At 39.0% G+C, this 20936-nt stretch overlaps 1 protein-coding gene across 1 annotated transcript in view; it reads right to left on the bottom strand.

Moving 5' to 3' along the window:
• Positions 1-20936, bottom strand: part of LOC150079402 (uncharacterized) — a 1085915-nt gene that overhangs the window by 400663 nt on the left and 664316 nt on the right. The window contains exon 6 of the mRNA XM_090383052.1: positions 11435-11772. Within this exon, the coding sequence (XP_090239178.1) occupies positions 11435-11772 (338 nt within the window). The remainder of the gene's footprint in view (positions 1-11434; positions 11773-20936) is intronic.

Raw genomic sequence — 20936 nt, 5'->3', positions numbered from 1 at the left:
CCGGTAATTTCTTACATATCCCATATATGTATTATGTCTGTAAATTGTGCGTGTTCTCTGGTCGATTTGCCTGTTTTGCTGGACAAAAAACACCAAATTTCTGGGGAGACCTTGCTGTCTACGCCTGAGACACACTAACTCAGCCACGGAGTTAAAGATGGCCATTAAAGTTCCTCACGTTATCGACAGGAATCGAACCCGGGCCTTTTACACCCGGTGAGGGGTGAACGGTGACGATACCACTGTGCTATCGCGCAGACAGAAAAACGGGAAAAGAAGGTACTCCATGGCAGACACTACAATGACCTCCATCAAGACTACATATATGTAGTTATTATTATTATTACCATCCATAGGGTGCAAGGAAGCCTGAGGCTTATGCTGCACCAGCCAAAAAAAAAAAAATTTATCGCGAATTCCCCTGAGAGAGAGAGAGAGAGAGAGAGGAATCATCAAGAAAGAAGAATCATGATATCCAGCTCAGGACCCTGGGTATGCCAAGTCCATACTCACCAGATGTGAGCCCCTGAGTTTACATAGACTTCATGCTCGCCATCGAAGGCCGGGAAATCAACACTACCAGCTGGTAGAAAACTAAACAGAAAATTCATCGCTAAGGACCCCGTAAAAACAGAGGACACATTTCGACGATCCCTAGAGTCTTTTCCACCCCAGAATTAATCCTGCACATAAATGCCGGATGCAGTGTGATCATTCAGATGGATTACACTCACGGGCAGAGATAAAAAAAAAAAAAAAAAAAAAAAAGGTGGAGAGGATAATACATCAGAGGCCAGCGCAAAAAATATCAGCTCATCAAATAAAGTTTGCCGTGTTACAAGCACGAGCCTTAGGTCGTATTATTATTATTATTATTATTATTATTATTATTATTATTATTATCATCAGTTTATTCCCATAAGGAAACCACTCCGGGCCGGCAAAGTGCCAGGAGGGTACAAATTACATACCAGGGTGCGAGATACTACGGGCAGTGGGTTACATATACTGAACCCGTAGTCTCGTCCCCAAATATTATATACACATTTTATATTTAATACAGTATTTATACATTAATGATTGTGTACATACATTATACAAATCATATATTTACAATTCAGTATTTCCATATATATTTACACAACTGTTAGGGAAGGCATTTTGCAATAGCTTACCAAATTATTATTATTCTTAAAGTGGAAAGTTTCACTTTTACTCAATTATTTGGAAGTTGTCACTTTGCAGCCGATTCATATTTCAGTAAGTCTGTAAGAATTCTGGAAGATCTCTTTCTGGTATGTTGCATCCTCACAGAGTTTTCCGGCCTCTATGTGCAGAGAGTTAAATATTTTTGCTGTATTTGATGGGAAGAATCTTTGCAGGCTACTAAGATTGTTCAGGACTGGACGCAGTGGATAATTTACATCTCCGTAACGTCTAGCAGTGGCACGCGGTTTGACTAGAATATTATCCAGGACTGGAGCATCCACTCTGCCTGTGAGCATTTGTGCGAGAGTGTGTATGCTCCTGTTAATTGTCCACTGCATCTAGGATGTGATGTTAAGTTTTGAGTAGAGAATGGCCCTTGAGATAGTAAAAGGGTGGCCAGCAACTGTGTTAAGCCATCGCAAGAACCAGTACTCGATCCCATTCACTTATAACGTGAATCGAGAGCTGAGGACCAGATTTGAGTGGTGTACATTGCAATTGGAAGGACACACATTAAAATGTACTCGGTCGCTAGCTGAAGATCCCTAATTCCCACCAGTTCTTGTCTGGTAGCCCATAAAGCAGCGAATATTTTTGTAGAGACCTAGACTCACAGACCACAGTTCGTGTCATAATAAGGTAAAAGACGATCCCGCATAACAGACCAGACAATCCTCATCGACAAGAAGGAAATGACTACCTATTTGATCGACATAGCGGTGCCCAACACCAGAAAATATCAGGAAGCACTCAGCCCTAAGACAGGAAGTCAAATATGTGGCATAGGAAAAACGTAATAACCATCCCAACCATCGCATCAACCACCGAATGGAGCCAAAGAGCCTCCATAAGAACCTAGAAACAATAGGCCTCCCAGATAATACTTAAATGGAACTCCAGAAAGTCGCAATATTGAACACCTTCGGAATACCAAGACAGTTTCTCAACCAACAGTAACAATAATACTAGTAGTCGGACACAACCAACTATCCCATGCACTTGGTACCAGTACCCGTTACGGGGAGAGAAAAATCCCATTATTATATCTTATAATATTAATAATAATGAGCCATTTATTAAAGAACAAAACAGAATATGCAAGAATGCTAAGATATTAATTAGTCACCTTGTGTCCTCGTGGAGAGCACAGTTGATAGGATAACGACCTCCCCACATTGGGTGGTAAAGACCTAAGTTCCAGTTGAGGCAATGACGGGTGGACCGACTAAATCAGCCACGTTGTTGACAACGTGGCTGAGTTAGTCGGTCTCGGGAGAGGGTAGCATGATCTTTTTTCCTCCGGAAACTAGGTTTTTCGTCCAGCAAACAGAAAATCGAACTCAGAACACACAAAATTACAGACAATGTAAAAGGACAAATATGGCCTTAGTTACTCATAAAACCCTAAAACAGGTCACCTTGTTCTCACATACACATTCAAAACGTTCCCGCAATTTTACTATAAACGTTTATTGAGTGAACAGTTGGGCTTACTAATCTAGTCACCTTCAAAGTATCTTCATTTCTGCACCAGCACTTGCTGCATCGGTCTTCCAAGCTTTGGTCATTCTTTCTTTAAAATCGTGTTTTTTTTTTGTTTTTTTTTTTATCACACGCAGTGCCGCTTTAGCGTTTTCTTTAATATCATCCACTGCAGCGAAACAACTCGGAGGTCCCATTTTCCCCACTTACGGAACAGCAAAATGTCCGACGCTGCATGGTCGGTGGAGTAGGGAGGCTGCTGTATGACTGTTATGTTTTTTTTTTTCGAAGCCAACAACTGCTGAACTGCCATTACCGTGTGACTTGGTGTATTGTCATGGTGCAGTCCATCCATCCGTCCAATTTTGAGGTCATCTTCGCCTCACATTTTTACGCAAACGTGTCAAGACCTAAATGTAGTAGGCAGCAGTAATGCTTCTCCCTCTTGTCAAAAAATTCGTGGTGAACAAGACCCTCATCTTCAAAAAAGCAATCAGCATGACTTTTACGTTTGATTTTGTTCCACGAGACTTCTTGAGTTATGAAGACAATTTTGTATGTAATTCGGATGATTCCACTTTTGTCTCGTGGTAATAGGCGAACACCTAACTGTCATCCCCAGTGACAATTTTCTTCGGAAGCATAGATTTTTCGAACAAATTACATGCAATAGCCTTCCTGCAGTCCATTTAATCGTCCAACAGTAAGCGTAGAACAAACTTTGTACACACGTGACGCATCCCTAAATCCTGCGTCAGGATTGTGTGAATGAGCCCTACAGACAGTACAACTTCATCAGCAATCTCAACAACCATTCGCCTATCATTTCGCACGAGTTACTTCACTTACTTGATGTCGAAGCGAGTCCTCTGCGAGATTCATCTTCCAGTGTGTCTTGTCCGTTTTTAAACCGATTAAATCACCCGCAAACTGCTGTTTTCTTCAAAGCGTCATCTCCATAGATTTTCAGTTGATGCCTGCACCATCCTGTGCCCTTGTGGGTAGCACAGTTGGTAGAATCGCCTTCCTCCCCACGCCGGGAGGAAAAGACCTGAGTTTGAATCCCGTCGATGACGGGAGGAATTTTTATGGTTTTTTTTTTTTTTTTTCACAACGTGGCTGAGTTAGTCAGTCTCAGGCGAGGGTAGCATGGTTTTTCCTTCGGAAACTCGGGCAAACAGAAAATCTACTTCAGAACACACGCAATTTACAGACAATATAGACCGAGCAACATAGCCTTAGTCGCCAATGCTCCTAAAACCCAAAACAACACTTTTCCCAAGTTTAAAGAACAACTTGCATGCTGCTCATACTGCGACATTTCGCAATCAATCAGCTGTGACTCACGAGTAAAGGGGCCAAAGCCAGTTGCCACTTGGAATGCGTGCGCACCAAGGTCAACCTTGACGCCCCACGAAACCTTACGGCCGTAGTTGTTAGATTTGTTGATGCGTCAGCAAACGGCCGTAGTGCAAATCATTTAAATACCAGGATACGATTCCGGGAACTTTTTGAATCAGCATGTAATTCTGTATTTTAAATAATGTATAAATAAAAATAAATAAATGTACTACGCATTTATTTATTTTTATTTATACATTATTTAAAATACAGAAAAACATATTTTAATTATATTTATTCAAATTTTAACATTTAGGAATGTTAACGCTTGAGGATGATTACGATTTTATCATTAACAGAAAAAAATAAAAATAAAAAAAAAATGATTGCCTCACCAAATGCAACAGCCGCAATGCACAGCACAGTACAGCAGTTCAGGGATATTCGTTACTTGACAATGATACGGCTTTGTGCCCTCTTAGAGCTAAGCACGGGGTGTTACGATTGCTTTAAAACTTTCAGGAATGCGGGTCGAAGGGAGTGAATGTTTCTTATGCCATTAAAGAATTAAACTATGAAGACAAAAGGTCAAGAACGAGATCGCTGCGCACTTTGATCACAACAATTAAGTATTAAGATGGGGGCAGGGGGATGAGAGAACGAAGTGCGAGAATGGTATGTGTTGAAGTCGTGTTGTTGCAGCAGAACAAATAGTATGAAAACGTGAGGTACAGCCTTGTGTGAACTGATTGAATCCAAGTAAGGTAAAAATTTCTGATTAAAATCAAGGAAGGTATTGAGCAAAAAATGGATCCTTCCCACTTACAGGTGCCCGTAAGAGGAATGCGCATTAATTTCTGCTGGACGTTGTAAACTATGTTAGAATTATTTGAATACTTGTCAATAATTTTTCAATAACTGTCCATAAGTAGAACGTACTATACATTCTACCATTTCGTAAAAGTTATCTATAATCCACTTCCAGAGGGAGGAAGATATAATTAAGTTATACACACCACGTACATTGTGACGACTTAAAATTACAAGAAACACTTGTCATCATATATGATTTCAAAAATGAGTGATTTTCCAAGAGTTATTTATGTTTACGATACAATTTACTGCAATCATGACTTTATTATGTCATTCTCTAATTAAAAAAAAAAAATTGTTAGGATACTAGAAGCACCTTGTTTATCTTTCAGATGAAGTTATAGGGATTGTAATAATCACAAAATAATTACAATATGTTTTATTGACACCGATTACAATTTATTTTCATGTATTATATAATTGTAATCGGTGTCACTAAAACATATTGAAGGAAAGTTGCTACAAAACAGTGAGTGAATGAATGAATGAATGAAGAAATTCTAGCTCGATAAATGTGGTGCTGAACTGTAAATGGATTCTGGCTGACTAATGCAAGTGTTGTACAGCTCGTTTAGAAATCAGTGGCTGAATTAAAGACGCTGTCCAGAAGAATAACCGCCCACTATGAAACAAAATTTGACCATCGTGTGATAGGGGAGGGATTTTTGACGATGTTGTAGCTAAAAGTGGTGTTACGTGAACGCACACGACCGTTGTATGCCTATATCTCATATATGACAGACTCTTCGCCTCTGATTACGACCACAAATATAGCCCTAAGAATCACTACTAGTATTGGTATTGGAAAAATGTCTTCTTTAACAGCGAAGTTGATTCGCCAAGTAACTCGTTTGGAGAGGTGTGGTTTTAAGTTCCGGCTTATTCTGATTTATTATTTTATTTCTTTTTCCTATTGAAACCTTCCACAGCCAATTTTTATTCCATATCCTAAATTGAAACAGCGACAGCTCTGCAACCGTTGGTAATCGGACACATGTTTATATATAATTTTTTTTTTTTTTTTTTTTTTTTTCCAGTTTTCAGGTCCTGAATCGATCCTTAAAGTAAGACACGTTACGAAGTACCTCGTATAACGTCTATGTTAACAATAAGACTAGGAATAAAAAATATAAAAAAAGCAACAAGAACCGCGTGGCAGTAATGGTAACCTTTTTCTTGTTGTTAGGACAGTACTGAATTTTTCCTACGGCAAGAGTTTGGCTACTACCAATGTTAGTAATACTACAGACATTTCAAATCACAAAATTATATGTGAACTGTAGTAGTATAATTCTCTCTTTCATTCATTTCTGGAAGACAGCCCTGGTTGATATGAGTAACACCTACCTGCAGCGCCGACCGGGCTAGCCAGGTGGGTAAAGTGCCTGCCGGGCAACCCAAAGGTCGCGGGTTCGATTCCCGCCTCGGGCTTGGATCAAAGTACTGCAAAAACCTTGGGAGGTGCACTATGGCCACAGAAGCCGATGCGCCAACAACTACCAAACCAACCAAAAAACCTACCTGCAGCACGCCTCCCAATGTAAATAAATAAAAAGTATACAACCGATTTAAAACATCAGAAATAAAATTAAACATATACAGTTTAAATCCCCCCCCGAAATTAAAACTTGCTTTTCAACTTATAGGAACCTATGATTCATAATTACCCATTTTAGCATTAATTTAGGAGTAAGAGCACTAAGTGAGCTCCTCATTACCGATTCTATAAGAACGAACATTTATTTTATAAATATAAAATTGTTTCAATGTTTTCATTAAAAACGCACTGAAGTGGAAACACTGAGGGACTACTGATTCTGATAGTTTCTGGAACCGCCTCTATGTGGCATGCTGCAGGAAAAGGTTGTCCGCCCTTGACTACAAAAAAAAAAAAAAAAAAAACTGTCAAGGGAGGTTTCCACAGGCCAGATGAAAAAAAAAATTCTTGTAAGGTAAAAAATAATAATGTAATCTTGCGCGCAGTAGCAGCACTTGTTGCTATTGGTTTTAAGAGCATCGACGACTAAAGCCATTGTTCCTCCACGTATATATAGTCTGCAAATTGCGTCTGTTCTGAGGTCGAGTTTCTGTTTTGCCAGACGAAAACCCCGAGTTTTCAGGAGGAAAAAAAAGTTAGTCTGAGTTAGAGTGGCTGAGTTAGTCGGTCTCGCCTGAGACCGACTAACTCAGCCACGTTGTGAAAAAGATCCATTAGAATTTCTCCCGTCATCGACGGTACTCGAACCCAGGTCTTTTCCACCCGGTGTGGAGAGGACGGCGATCCTAACTGTGCTACACACGAAGGCAGCGGTACTTGGCTAATATGAACTATGAAATATTGTTGAATTAAAAACTCTCTGAAAGAGCTTGAAATTCAAAACAAAAATAGCCGTCATTTATTTTTGGAATTAGTAGATCAGGTTTCGAACTGCGCTCTTTCTCTCTCTCTTCTTCTTCTTTCTTTATAAACATACAAAAGTTAATACTTTGTTTTTTTTTATTAAAAAAAAAAAAAAGTATTTAGGGCAAAGTATATTCTTATACGTGTACATCAGCGTCAGAAGAAATTCAGACCTTTCATCTCAGACAAAAAGTTCTTCATTATATAAAGCTTAAGCAATACAATTCTGCCAGGGCAAAGAAAACCATCAGCTAGCACAAGGCTTTCTCGCCACAGTGAAGAAGGTTGCAATAACTGTTCGCTACTTTCCAGATGATCAGCCAGCATAATACTAACATGATTCCACCCAAATACTTGCGTATACACTGTTTAAACGCTGGGATTGGTAAAAAGACGTGATGCGCAGTGATGGGAAATACCCGGACGTGCGAAAGAGAATTATTAGTACAGAACTGTTGACAGTCTTCATTTGATGGCAATTCCACTTCCACAGAATGCCAAATTAAGACTTCAATTAGAAACAAAGGCTGATGAAATATAATAAAATATAGTTTTTAAATTAAATTAAATTAAATTAAAATTCCGTAAAAGCGTAAATTGGCAGTTTGTCCCAAGAATTTTAGTACTACATATAAAAAATGATGGATAATAAAACAAGCTTGTGTTCATCTTTTCCCTATTTAAAAAAAAAAATAATAATAATTACTCAACGTGTAAAGGTGTAAGTGTCCATCCAATAAAAAAATTTCACAAAACATGACAAAAAATAAATAAAATATACAATGTTATTTTGTAATCGGTGTCCCTAAAACACTACACTGACGTACACATCCGTTATTAAGATGACAGATTTCTGTACATAGCCAACTACATAAGTAGTTATAAATTGGCATCATTAAGTATATCTCATATTATGAATACCTTCACAACGAATTGCCATGGTATTGCATTACTTCGAATAAGTAACGCTCACCACAGGAGAACACTACTGTTACTTATTCTCAGCGGATACCATCACCCATACGGCACCGTTTCAGAGCTTATTGGCTCCTCGTCAGTGGGTGGGCAGGCACCCTGGTGTTGCAATGATGACAACCCAGTTGTGAAGAATAAATCCACAATATGAGAGATGCCTGATGGTGTAGAGTAATTTAGATTGCGGTATAGTTTAGGGCTAAAGCCTCAGGTTACATAAATAGTTTAACAAATGTACAGGTTAGTGCATTTGCATCATTTCTGTACTCTAAATTACTCCACACCATCAGGCATCTCTCATATTGTGAATTTATACTTCGCAACTGGGTTGTCATCATTGCAACATTAGGGTACCTGTCCACCCACTGATGAGGAGCCAATAAGCTCTGAAACGAGCCGTATGGGTGATGGTATCTGCTGAGAATAAATAACAAGTCTTCTCCTGTGGTGAAGCGTTATTCGAGGTAGTGCAATACCATGGCAACTTGTTGTGAAGGTATTCACAATATGAGATATACTTAATGATGCCGATTTATAACTACTTATGTAGTTGGCTATGTACAGAAATGATGCAAATGCACTAACTTGTACATTAGTTAAACTATTTACGTAACCTTAGGCTTTAGTCCTATATCGTAATATGAAAAACTTAACTAGAATACCAGTTGGAATAGCCATTGTAATAGAATAGAAGAAAAGAATGAAAATAATAATATCTGAATACATATGTATTTAGTAATTATTGAAATTACAAACATAAGTTTCATTATTCTTATTTTATAGGCTTAATTAAGTCTATTTATATTTAATGAAACAAGCTTAATTTCCTCGTTCAAATCCTGACCAATCAGTCACTTCACTTCCAGAAAACGGACCGTGCTACACATACATTGAATTGTAGATATATTCGAAAACAGCAGACATTAGTAACAAATAAATGAATGATTTATACAGAAGTACATGCATGTTCTCCTGGCCAGTACGGCCAGGAGAACATACCGAAATCGGCTTTTTATTTTCCATATTTTTATTATAATGCTTTATTTTATTTTACCGTGATTACTGGGCGGGAAAAAAAAGGGGGGGGGGAACTTTTAAAATCGGTAACATCAACCACAATAAATTTTTTTCTGGAACCAACTAAACAGTTAATATTAAAATAAAAAATAACAATAATAAAATACTAGGAAAAAAAAGTTTAGGTTACAAGATAAAGGTTTCAAGGTAGTTTCAAGAAAATTTTTATTATTATTATTATTATACATAACTATTGACCATAAAATCATGCTTTACCAGGAAACAAGGAATTATAATAAACAACAATTAACTATGAACTTAAATTTCGTACAAATTGTCTCATAATCCATTCAAAAGGACAGCTGCGATTTAATAATCTAATTAATTAGCAACTTTCGTATAATCTACGTTGAGATTGGCCAAGTGTAATAAGCAATTTTCATTATTGTTTTTTTTTTTTCCCCCTATATTTTAGTGATACCAAACAGTACATGAAAAATTACTCTTGCTAGGTAATTGCTTATTAATTGTATAGAATACTGTATAAGCAACCCTAATCAGTCTCATCGAGAGCCAGCCCGAGTCCCGGCTGATCCACCTTTTCTCTCCAATTCCTCTTTTTTCTTTATAATTTAGGTCAGTGGTCCGAACACGGAGTAGCTTACCACCCGTCTTTACTCAACCTCAACGCCTCCTGTGACCTTAATTAATATGTAACACGCGCCTCTTCTGGTAAACTGCTGTATGGAGGTATCGATACTGAATCTGAAAACAAAATCTGCAGCCACAGTCAATCCATTGCAGGATAGAGGCCTCCTCAACAAACCATGTAAAGGAAATCGACCATAATCTGCCAAGCTGGTCCAGTGCGGGTTGGCAGATCGACCGTGTTTAGCAGTCACGGGCTTGAATTCCGGTCTACTCAAAGAGCGTGTGCTATTGTACTCCCGCTCCTAACCACTCGGTATATAAATAATAATTGTTATTTATTTATTATTTTTTTTTTTTTCGATCAACTATTAATCTTCAAAACATTCCCGTTCTTAGAACTTTCTTTGAATACAGTTTTGGAAACTAGTGCGTATAAATGCTCTCTCGATTAATCCTATTATTAACATTCGACTTATATTAGAAAATAATAGCTATTACGTTTCACTATGAAGGCAAGACAAGTGACACGTAAACCTATTCTCTAAGTTCAAAAGATTATTTTACTAGACACTTGACTATTTTAGAGTACTATATTTATCGTTCAAAATGGAGATTTAACAGGCCATTCCATTGCAAACAGCCAATATTCAGAGAACTCCAATGGACCAGATTAAAGCAACGAGCCATTAAGTTTAGTATTAATCCAATCTAGTATTAATAGCAACGATCCACTCTTGTCTGTATTATCCGTTAGCTCATCTAAATAACTGACAGTACACTTTTTAATGAGAACTTTCTTGTCAGTCAGCCACTCTTAACAGATCTTAAAAATAAAATAAAAACACTCCAAAATGTTTTATAAACTTTCTGATAATGTGAAAAGTAACAAACCGTCCATAAAACAAATACGTATTGGATGCTTTTGGCCAGATACCTGTTTTAATAATCAACAGTATGTACTCGGAACTCTTTTACCTCCCAGGCAACTTAATGTATCATATGACAGACTACACCCAAGTACCGACTTCCGGTCAAAAGTCTAAACACGACACTCCAGTCTTTACGCTCATGACTTTCCGGGCCTACACCCTTAACGACTCAACCACTGGCCTCGGGGTGAGAGAAGCAACAATAAAATAAACGTTGCCTTGGCAACGCAGCTTCCGTTATACTACATCTGGATTGTTAAAGAGGGAAGGTCCATTCGTTACGCAAGCTGTTAATCCAGGTCCAGATAACATTACATTAAACTCTGCGATTATTATTAGTACAACTACTAATAATAATAAGAGGAAATGTCGATGGCGTACAGCGATCATTTCATTAAGTTTTCAACCAGATGGGTTTCGATACAGCACCTAATATTTTCAACAGAAGAACAACTCGCATGTAAAATGTCTTCTAAAGCAAAGGATGTCACACTTGAAAAATATTTAAACCTTAAAATGGGGTAAAACTTAGGGAAACTAATAAGAACGGACTTACCACCAAACTACGGCGACAATCAAGACCGAGACAATGCCGCGACGATCGGTTACCAGCCTTCAGCACGTGTGAAGCGCCGTCATCGCTGAAGTGCCAGTGAAAAGTAGCGTCAGTTCCCAAGGCTAGTGAAGCTTGTAGTGGCGCCGTCTGGCCTGTGAACACGACGAGCGCTGGTTCTAGAGTATCATGTCCAACAGAAAGGCTGCTAGGGATACAGGTGGGCGTGGAAACGGAGTCTGGGGGTTGAAGGGTAATCTGCAGGCCAGTAGGGATTGGAGGCTCGGATGTCAATCGTTCCGTCATACATGTTCGGCTGGCTCCGGTGGAGAAGGTCACACCTGGGTAAAGAGAAGTAAAGTCAACACTGAAGTTGTGGAGGTGTTAGGATGTGGGTGTGGTTAGTCGTGCTGGCTGCAATGTAGTGCTACGAACATGGGCAGCCGGTGATAAGAGAGAGTTGCAATTCGTTAGTTATGTGTGGACGAAAGCGCTTCGGGTATCTTTAGACTAATAAGATTTCAAAAACTTCTCTAAAATTGCTTCCTCTATCCCCATGCTAAGGACAGTTTATAGTTAATGGAGAACTTATTTTAACAAGAAAATAGTGCATAGTGTAAATAGGCAGCAAAATAATAATAATCATTCACTAAGTACGTATTAGTTCAATTTTTTTTATTTGTAAACATTTTCAGATAAAAAAATGGCATTATAATAATAATAATACAATATTTATTAGTTCAATAATTCGTGTGTGGAATTATGATAGTACAGATGGGAAATATTTTAAGTTAGAAATCGCAAACATGGTGGTTCGATTTACTGATTCAAAGAAAGTTTCAGTAAATTAATATCGTGACAACATACATCACTAAAAATCACTACAACTGCGTGAAATCCAGGACCCTGTTGAAGAATTACTATTCTAAATTCTTCAGCCCATGTATGGCAACTCTGTTCGCTTGACCATTCAAATCGAAATGAACCTTAGGAGAATTCTGATTGCTTCAAAGATATTTTCAGGGTAAGGAAATCTGTTTTCATAATCCGCAGATTTTAAGTCTGAACAATTTTATACGAAAACAACTTAAAATCCTAATGCAAGCTTCTCCTGTCATTTGTTACTCTCACAACTTTCATATGGATTTTTAAGGCTTCGATGCATTGCAGGAAATTGCTGAAATTGGCTCATACTGTAGTGGGCGCTGGATGCACACCGATGCCCACAAACCCCTGATCTGGGTTGTTTCATATTCTTTTTACCTGAACGTACGTAGTTCAACAGCATCTAAAACCATCACAAGCGTTTAGCACATTTTACATGCACGTTCCTTTATTTAAACTTCGGCTACTTATTTCGGACATGTTTACATACTACTTTAAGCATTTTACAGATGAAAAAAATATCTTTTTTATCAATAAAAAAGTTATAGTACAAAACGTAACTGCATATGTAAACCTCGCGATCCCTTGCACTGATATTGCAACGCAGCAAAACAGAACTCACAAATAAGAGAAATTGATTGGTAACATTTAAAAATTATTGTAAATTAAATCAACTAAACAAATTAATATTTAACAAATTCATTCTATTTTTCACAAAAAACCTTGCATCTATTTTTCACAACAAATCCAACTTTGAACTAAGTGAGAGGATTGTATAACTGTCTCAGTTAGTTCAGTTTTACTGACAGTAATTCAGAATATACAGTATATTCTGTACGTCCGTAAATATCCTGAAAGAGCTAAAAGATGATGTCTGACAATGACAACAGCAGGAATTGAATTTTAATAATTGCAAAAAGACTACTTTTCTTTTTATCATTTCTTCTAGAGAAGCTTAAACGATGGTGTCTGACATTGATCCTGATATCAACACATATTAAAGTTAAATAGCTGCATCAAACCACTTTTTTATTATCATTTCTGTTCTATCAAATCTGCTCTATGGCCAACGTGCAGGGCCATCTGATTCCTGCGTCCCCAGCATTCATAGTATACAGTATGTGCAACAGAAATGCACTAACAGGACAACGGTTGATACTGCAGGACAGCTTCACTAGACACGAAGCAATTTGAACAAAATGCGACTTTCTCTCCCAACCCCCAATATCCTAAGTTGATGGTGGCCATTCTGACCACCTACGGTAAGACATCTGACCGCCTACTGAAGTTAAGCGTATGAATAAAACACTAGGTTATCAACTTGCGTCATGACACTTCCTCTTGCCATGGTGGACTACACATTCGTCAGCCGCAGCGCGAAACAAATACTGAGAATTCATATGTATTAGTTATGTGGCTTGATTCTAAAAAGGACCAATGTTAATTTGTATTCATACTGTAACTATAATATGATTAAGCTATTATTCTTGTGGTAAATTTCTTATGATAAAACAGCCAATGTCTAGCTCTCGTAGTAACGGGAAAAGAGCTGGTCGTTTTTGGCGTTAAGCTCTAGCCAAAGATTTATATTTACTAAATGTGTGTATGTTTTACATAGTGTCATTCCACAACAAATACATATTAAGAACCGCCCTGCATATAAATGAACAAAAGCCCTTGTTTAGAATAAGTTAATATTGGTTTAATTTGAAGAGTGACCTTGTAGGTAGAGGACTAATATTTCTGAATGTGCCCTTCACGACAGTAAAGTGGTTTCACTACATTATTCATTTTGATTAGTCTGAGTTCGAATAATAACGGACTCAGAATTCTTAAAAGTCGTTTCAACTAGGAGATGGAAACCGCACTCCCTCCGAATGAGATCAGCGCATGGTGTAGGGAACCCCGTAATTTCGACCACGCTTTTAGCTCGCACCGATGCGCCGGAAAATCACCAAAAACAGTGGTCATCACAGACCTACAATAACACACGCATTTGAGGGTATTATTGTATATAAATCGCCACATAACCACAAAATACGGCTAATGTAATATTAATGTCAACTATCTAGTCGCAAACTCTGATCTATGGGGTCGTACTGGAGTATAAGTAGCACATTTATAACTGTACTACAAAATTCTATTTGTTGTGGAGTGTGGATTGGGAGAGAAAAATATGATAGGGATGCTATCACAGCTAGTCAGCCTTAGAATACACCAAAAGAATGACTGGTGTCTCCAGCTTCAAGCAACTAGACTCAAAGAGCCTACAGAGGATGGGATGATTCAGTAGAACACTATACAGTAGAATTCTTCGACAAGCCGCACATATTAAGGCCTATGTGACGACAAGGCCATCATAAATACAGTTATTCATCCAAAAGTATCCACTCGTGACAAGTCCATTCCAGGATTCCCCTGCTTTCCATCTCTGAGTTCTAAGGTGGTCATGCAAGGATTAAGGAACGTTAACAGTTTAATAATTATTATTTTAACGGTCCCAGATCGTAACCCAAATCGTATGTGGGTATTGTCACTGTAAAAATTCATACGCAGATATGCATGTGGTAAACACTGAAAAACCCATGAATAACTCACGGAGGGTCTATTCCCTCCGCCTTATCGGTTACCTATAACCTCAACTGAAGAGGACTTTAGAAATTCCTCCAGTCACCGACGGAACTCGAACCCAAATTTCTCCAAACGAGTGACAAGCGTAAAACCACTACACTGTCACGGAGGCCATCAGAAACAGTTTGGTCGAAGAAAAAAACTAACATGACTCCTGTGTGGCTCTGTCGGTTGCATCAGCCGACAATAACCCACCTGGTCCTCAAATCCATTAACCAAACATTTCTGAGCAGACATTTCTGACCAGACAAAGTGCAATTCACATTATCGGTATCTCCGTAACTTCATATGTATCATTAACTTTAGTATATGCCCTTTCAAATGTATTCAACTATAAGTTCAAAGTACATGTAACTTTATTCTGTAAACCAGATATTCCACATTATGTTACCACCTTAGCATATAGTTAACCTACATAGTTAACCTTATGTTATCACCTTGGCATATAGTTAACCTACATAGTTAACCTTATGTTATCACCTTGGCATATAGTTAACCTACATAGTTAATCTTATGTTACCACGCCGGCCGGGCTGGCCGAGTGGGTAAAGTACCTGCCCGGCAACCCAAAGGTCGCAGGTTCGATTCTCGCCTCGGGCTTGGATCAAAGTACTGCAAAAACCTTGGGAGGTGCAATATGGCCACAGAAGCCGATGCGCCAACAACTACCAAATCAAAAAAAAAAAAAAAATTATGTTACCACCTTGGCATACAGTTAACCTTATGTTACCACCTTGGCATACAGTTAACCTTATGTTACCACCTTGGCATATAGTTAACCAAACCTGTTGTTTGTTATTTTGGTTTTTAGGAGCATTAGTAACTAAGGCCATATTGCTCCGGGGATATGCGGTGGTCATTCCCTGACCTTTCCGCATCCTCCATATTTGGTGGTCACGGGCTCGAACCGCGGTCTAATCAAGAAGCGAGTGCTACTCACTGCTGCTCCTGCCCACGGAGGCACCCACCTATTATTTAAATTCACAATATAATATCTGTGTAAATGCACCATAGGGTGCTGGTGCCCTACTGAGAATAAACAACACTAGTCTCTTCTGCTAGAGAAGCATTATTTATTCGGCGCCTCCGTAGCCAGGTGGGCAGGAGCAGCAGTGCGTAACACACGCTTCTTGATTAGACCGGGGTTCGAGCCCGTGACTACCAAATATGGAGGATGCGGAAAGGTCAAGGAATGACCACCGCATATCCCCGGAGCAATATGGTCTTAGTTGCTAATGCTCCTAAAAACCGAATAACAACAACATTATTTATTCGAAGTAGTGCAATTCCGGATATCTTGTTGTGAAGGTAGCCGCAATATGAGATATGATAAAATCATGCCGTTACACTACTTATGTAGTTAAATTTATGGGTAAACGATGGTGTATTTACACCGATATTATATAATTAATTTCACCCATAACATATTACGCCTTGTGCATTTAGTCTTCAAAATATTAAATTCACAATATATATCAACCTGGGAACAATTCATAGCGTCAAAGGTAAGAACATTACCTGATTTATTTGTTGAATATAACCGTCGCTTTATGCTATAATATAATCGTTGCTTTATGCTATACCGATGGCTACATTACATGGCAGCAACCAATTTTATCCTTAGGAATGCAGTGATGACTAGTTTTTGTCATAATATGTCCACGAGCCGAAAAGATAGAACATGAACATTGTAGTCTCACGGGCTCTATTCAGTGAATCTCTGAACTAAGCACCTTTTATAGATAAACACTTTTAAAGAAAATAAAGTAGAAAATTGCTGTTGTAATAGGTTTTAGGCGCATCAGAAACTAAGGCCATATTGCTGCATATATACTGTCTGTAAATTGTGTGTGTGCTATGGTCGATTTCGTTTGCTGGACGAAAAACTCGAGTTTCCGGGAGAAAAAACCATGCTACCTCCGCTGAGACTGATTAACTTGTAAAAAAGGCCTATAAAAAATTCTCGCGTCATCGACGGGACTCGAACTCAGGTCGTTTCCACCCGGCGTGGGGGTGCCACAATTCTACCAACTGTGTTACCACGAGAGCAAATAGAAAGTAAAAAGAAGAATGAAATATTGTATTACATCAAAATCGCTCATAACAACGGAGATCATCTTTTCATGAAGAAAACGATGCAAAGTACACAAAGATAAACTTGTATACTTGCAATGACACGCTCTCGAACTTTCAAGGGTTGATGACGATTAATAGACATAAAAATACTGCACCGAAAACAATGAAATTTCGATACTGAAAATCAAATAATTGCTGTCCAAGCAGCACACATCGTCATCAGCCACTCGTTTGGAGCAGTCTGAGTCCGATTCCGTTGCCGACTAGAAGAACTGCTAGTCTTTTTTCAATCGAGCTTGTAGTTATCCTCTCTCAGGCAGAGAGAGTAGGGTTCTTCGTGATTTATTACTGGTTACTTTTTCCCGCACCACTTTTAAATTGATCTGCGACAAAATAATCAATACAGAAATGACAATCAAGGGAAGTATCTATGTCGCTAAATAATAATTTCAATTATTCGCGCAGCAACAATCAACCTGCAATCCGAAAGTCAGCAAGCGAAAGCACTCACAAACTTTGTAGTTTCATGGTACTTTTCAGGAATTTGTTCCTGAACTTTTCAGGAATTTGTTCCTGAAAAGTACCGCGACCGGCAAGACTTAAAAAAATCCAGAAAACTTCATTCATCTATTTATTTATTCATTAATTATTTATTTATTTGTTGGTTCATTTTACCACGTCCTCTCAGAGCCTTGCACGCCTCATCATGTCCCCCCACCCCACCTCTAAGATGCTTGGTCGCCAAGCTTCTGTAGCCCCATATTTGAAGTCTTTCTTCAAACGGGTGTGATTTTCCAGATCTCACCAAGCGGTTGCCCACCTTTGGATCCTTCAAGAAGCTCGATGTCATTTTTTATTTTTAAAGTACGATCTTCATGCGCGTGGACACTGTATTACAAGTGCAGTCTTATTGCCTTATCCAGCGGGATTATGACCTACCTATCTCTACAAGAAAATGTTCTATAAATCATCGATAGCACATCATGGGCTTTTCTTGCAGCCAGTGTACACTGAAACAGAGAAATATATATCCGACCGTATTGCAACTCCAAATCCCTTTCTTAAGAAACCAAAATACCTTATACCAACTGTATAAGCTATTCCCTAACTGTAATATCTTCCATTTTGCGCAGTAAAACACAGTTGTCACTTTTCTGGACAGCCTTGACGCCCATCCATCCAAGTCGCGCTGACCATTAACCTCTCTCTCGTTATTATTATGTCGCCTATAGTTATTCAATCATTCAGTCTGTGATGATGGTATCTTAGAAATGAGTAGATCGGTTGGACCAGTTCCACCGCAGAACACGTTGATAGCCTAGTTATACAAAACCGTATCGAAATCATCGAGAGTGGTCAGGAGCGCGAGTGCAGTAGCAGCACACGCTCTTTGAGTGGACCGGGATTCAAGCCCGTGACTTCTAAATACGATTAACAATTGTATTGATTGATTTATTGTAAACTCCACTGACCTGGTGGTCGTGCCGGAGTATAAGCAGAGGGCACAATATTACGTTTGGGGGTGACGGTGGCTAAAACCAGTAATAAACCTTTCTGGCCCTGTTTAGCTGTTCCAGAATACAAAAAAAAAAAAAAAAAAAAAAAAAAATTCATTTAGTTTTTAACTGCATTAAAAAAACCAAAAAAAAAACCTACATTTTCTGGAGAAGGTGACGTTGAGATTACTTATTTAATGTACATTTTGAATAGGCAATACTGTAGTTGTTATTAGCTCTAGTTATTGCTGCTGTAGGGGTTTTAGGCGCATCAGTTACTATGACCATATTGCGCCGTATATATTACTTATGTCTGTAAATTTCTTATGTTTTGTGGTCAATTTGACTGTTTTCTAGAAGAAAAACCCGAGTTTCCTGGAGGAAAAAATCATGCTGTCCTTGCCTGAGATTGACTAACTCAGCCACGTTGTGAAAAAGGCCCATAAAATTTCTCCTGTCACTGACCGGTTTCGAACTAGGGTCTTTTCCATTTGGTGCAGAGAGGATAGTGCTTATATGAACTGTCCTATCATCGATAGCACATCATGGGCTTTTCTTGCAGCTAGTCTACACTGAACAGATAAATATATATTCGACATTATTGCAACTCCAAATCCCTTTCTTAAGGTCTTAAGAAATGGATTAGGAGAATGCTATCTCCAAATCCCTGCCCTCTCGTTTCACCGCGAGGATATTAGCTCTGGTGGCAGAGAAAAGCAATTTGAATCTGTAGCCTTCATTAAGGTGAATATTCCAACTTCAAAGACTTTAGATGTCCCTTACTGCTGTACAAAGCAGCAATATTAACAGCAAGGCTGGAATCTATACTGAACAGGCCAATCCAAAAATAAAAATTTTAAAAAATAATAAATAATATATATACACACACACACACACGCACGCACGCACACACTCAGTGATCACTGAATTATGACCACCTACCTAATACCTCGCAGGTTCTCCTTTTGCCCTCAATACAGCAGCTATCCGACGTGGCATTGGTTCAACAAGATGTCGGAAGCGTTCGGGAGTTATGGCCAACCAAGCTGTGTGTAATGCAGTCGGCAATGCAGGTATGGAGGTGATTAGTGTATCCAGACGCCTAATATGCCTTTCCATAGTGTCCCACAAGTGCTCTATGGGACTGATATCGGGGAGAATTCGGAGGCCAAATGATATGCTGGAAGTCAGAACGGTGTCCCTCAAATCATTCTTGCACAAAAGTGCCCGATGGCTCAGTGCATTGTCATCTTGGAAGACACCATTGCCATTCGAGAAAAAGTGTAACATAGCTAGGTGTACACAGTCAGCAAGCAGTTGACGATAGAGGAGACCACTGATGCGTTGTTCCACATGCATCAGGGGTCCAAGTTCCTGCCAGTGAAACATGCCCCACACCATACAACCGCCTCCGCCGGCATGCACGTTTGATGCCATGCATGATGGATCAAGAGCCTCATGTTGTTGACGCCAAATCCCTACATGACCATCCACGATATGGAGTAAATAACGTGACTTATCCGACCGGCACACCTTCTTCCAGTCTTCTAACGTTCAACTGGCATGCTCTTTGCACCAGGCGAGTCTTTTACGCCGATGAACCTGGTTAGGAGAGAATGCCGTAGAGTTCGTCTGCTGATATAGTGCGAGCGTGCGAAACATGGTCATGGCAGATATTGTTCCGGGTTGGCCCATGTTGTATTGGGTAGTCAACTCTTCAACAGTGCTGCACCTGTTCGCCTGTAAGAGTCGACGGACCCAGCGCTCACCTTAAACATCGAACTTTCGCTGACCTTTGCAGTTTTGTCGTCGGTTCATTGTTTGACAATTTTGACGCCAGTCCTGGTACATTTTAACTACGGCGGCTCTCTAACACCTCACCAGTTCAACCGTTTAGGAGTAAAGTAGCAAGCATTTGCTTTCACCCCTTATACACAGCCTACCAGCTAGAAGGGTGTACAAAAATGCAAGAATTACATTTACAATATTTACACAAGTGCGTATATTTACAATATTATTTACACAATTCAATTATTGACAAGATTATAGTTGAAGTAAGCTGTGCGCTTCAGAGAGGCTCTTCACTCTGTACTGCTTGCTTTCGGAGTATTTCACAGGGTCTATTGCCAATGAATTGAAAAGGTTGACTGCGTTGTTTGGGAAGAAATTCTTCAGACAGCACAGGTTGGACAGTATAGAGTGTAACGGTAGGTAGGGGCTGCCATTACTTCGTCCAGCACGTAGAGTTGACATAACTCCATGAAAACTGGGGGGCGTCAATCACACCAGTTAGCATCTGAGACAGCAGAAGAATATTCCTGGATGCAACGTGAACTCTCCAGGGAGTGATATTTAAGTTGGTATATAAAACAGCCCTGGAGATGGTGAATGCGTTGCCCGTGACCTGTTCATCATTC

This window comes from Mastigoproctus giganteus, chromosome 10, assembly GCF_048544385.1.
Source record: "Mastigoproctus giganteus isolate SK-2022 chromosome 10, ASM4854438v1, whole genome shotgun sequence".
Classification (NCBI taxonomy): Eukaryota; Metazoa; Arthropoda; class Arachnida; order Uropygi; family Thelyphonidae; genus Mastigoproctus; species Mastigoproctus giganteus.
Note: the sequence above shows the minus strand (reverse complement) of the source record. Positions and strands in the feature narration are given on the sequence as shown.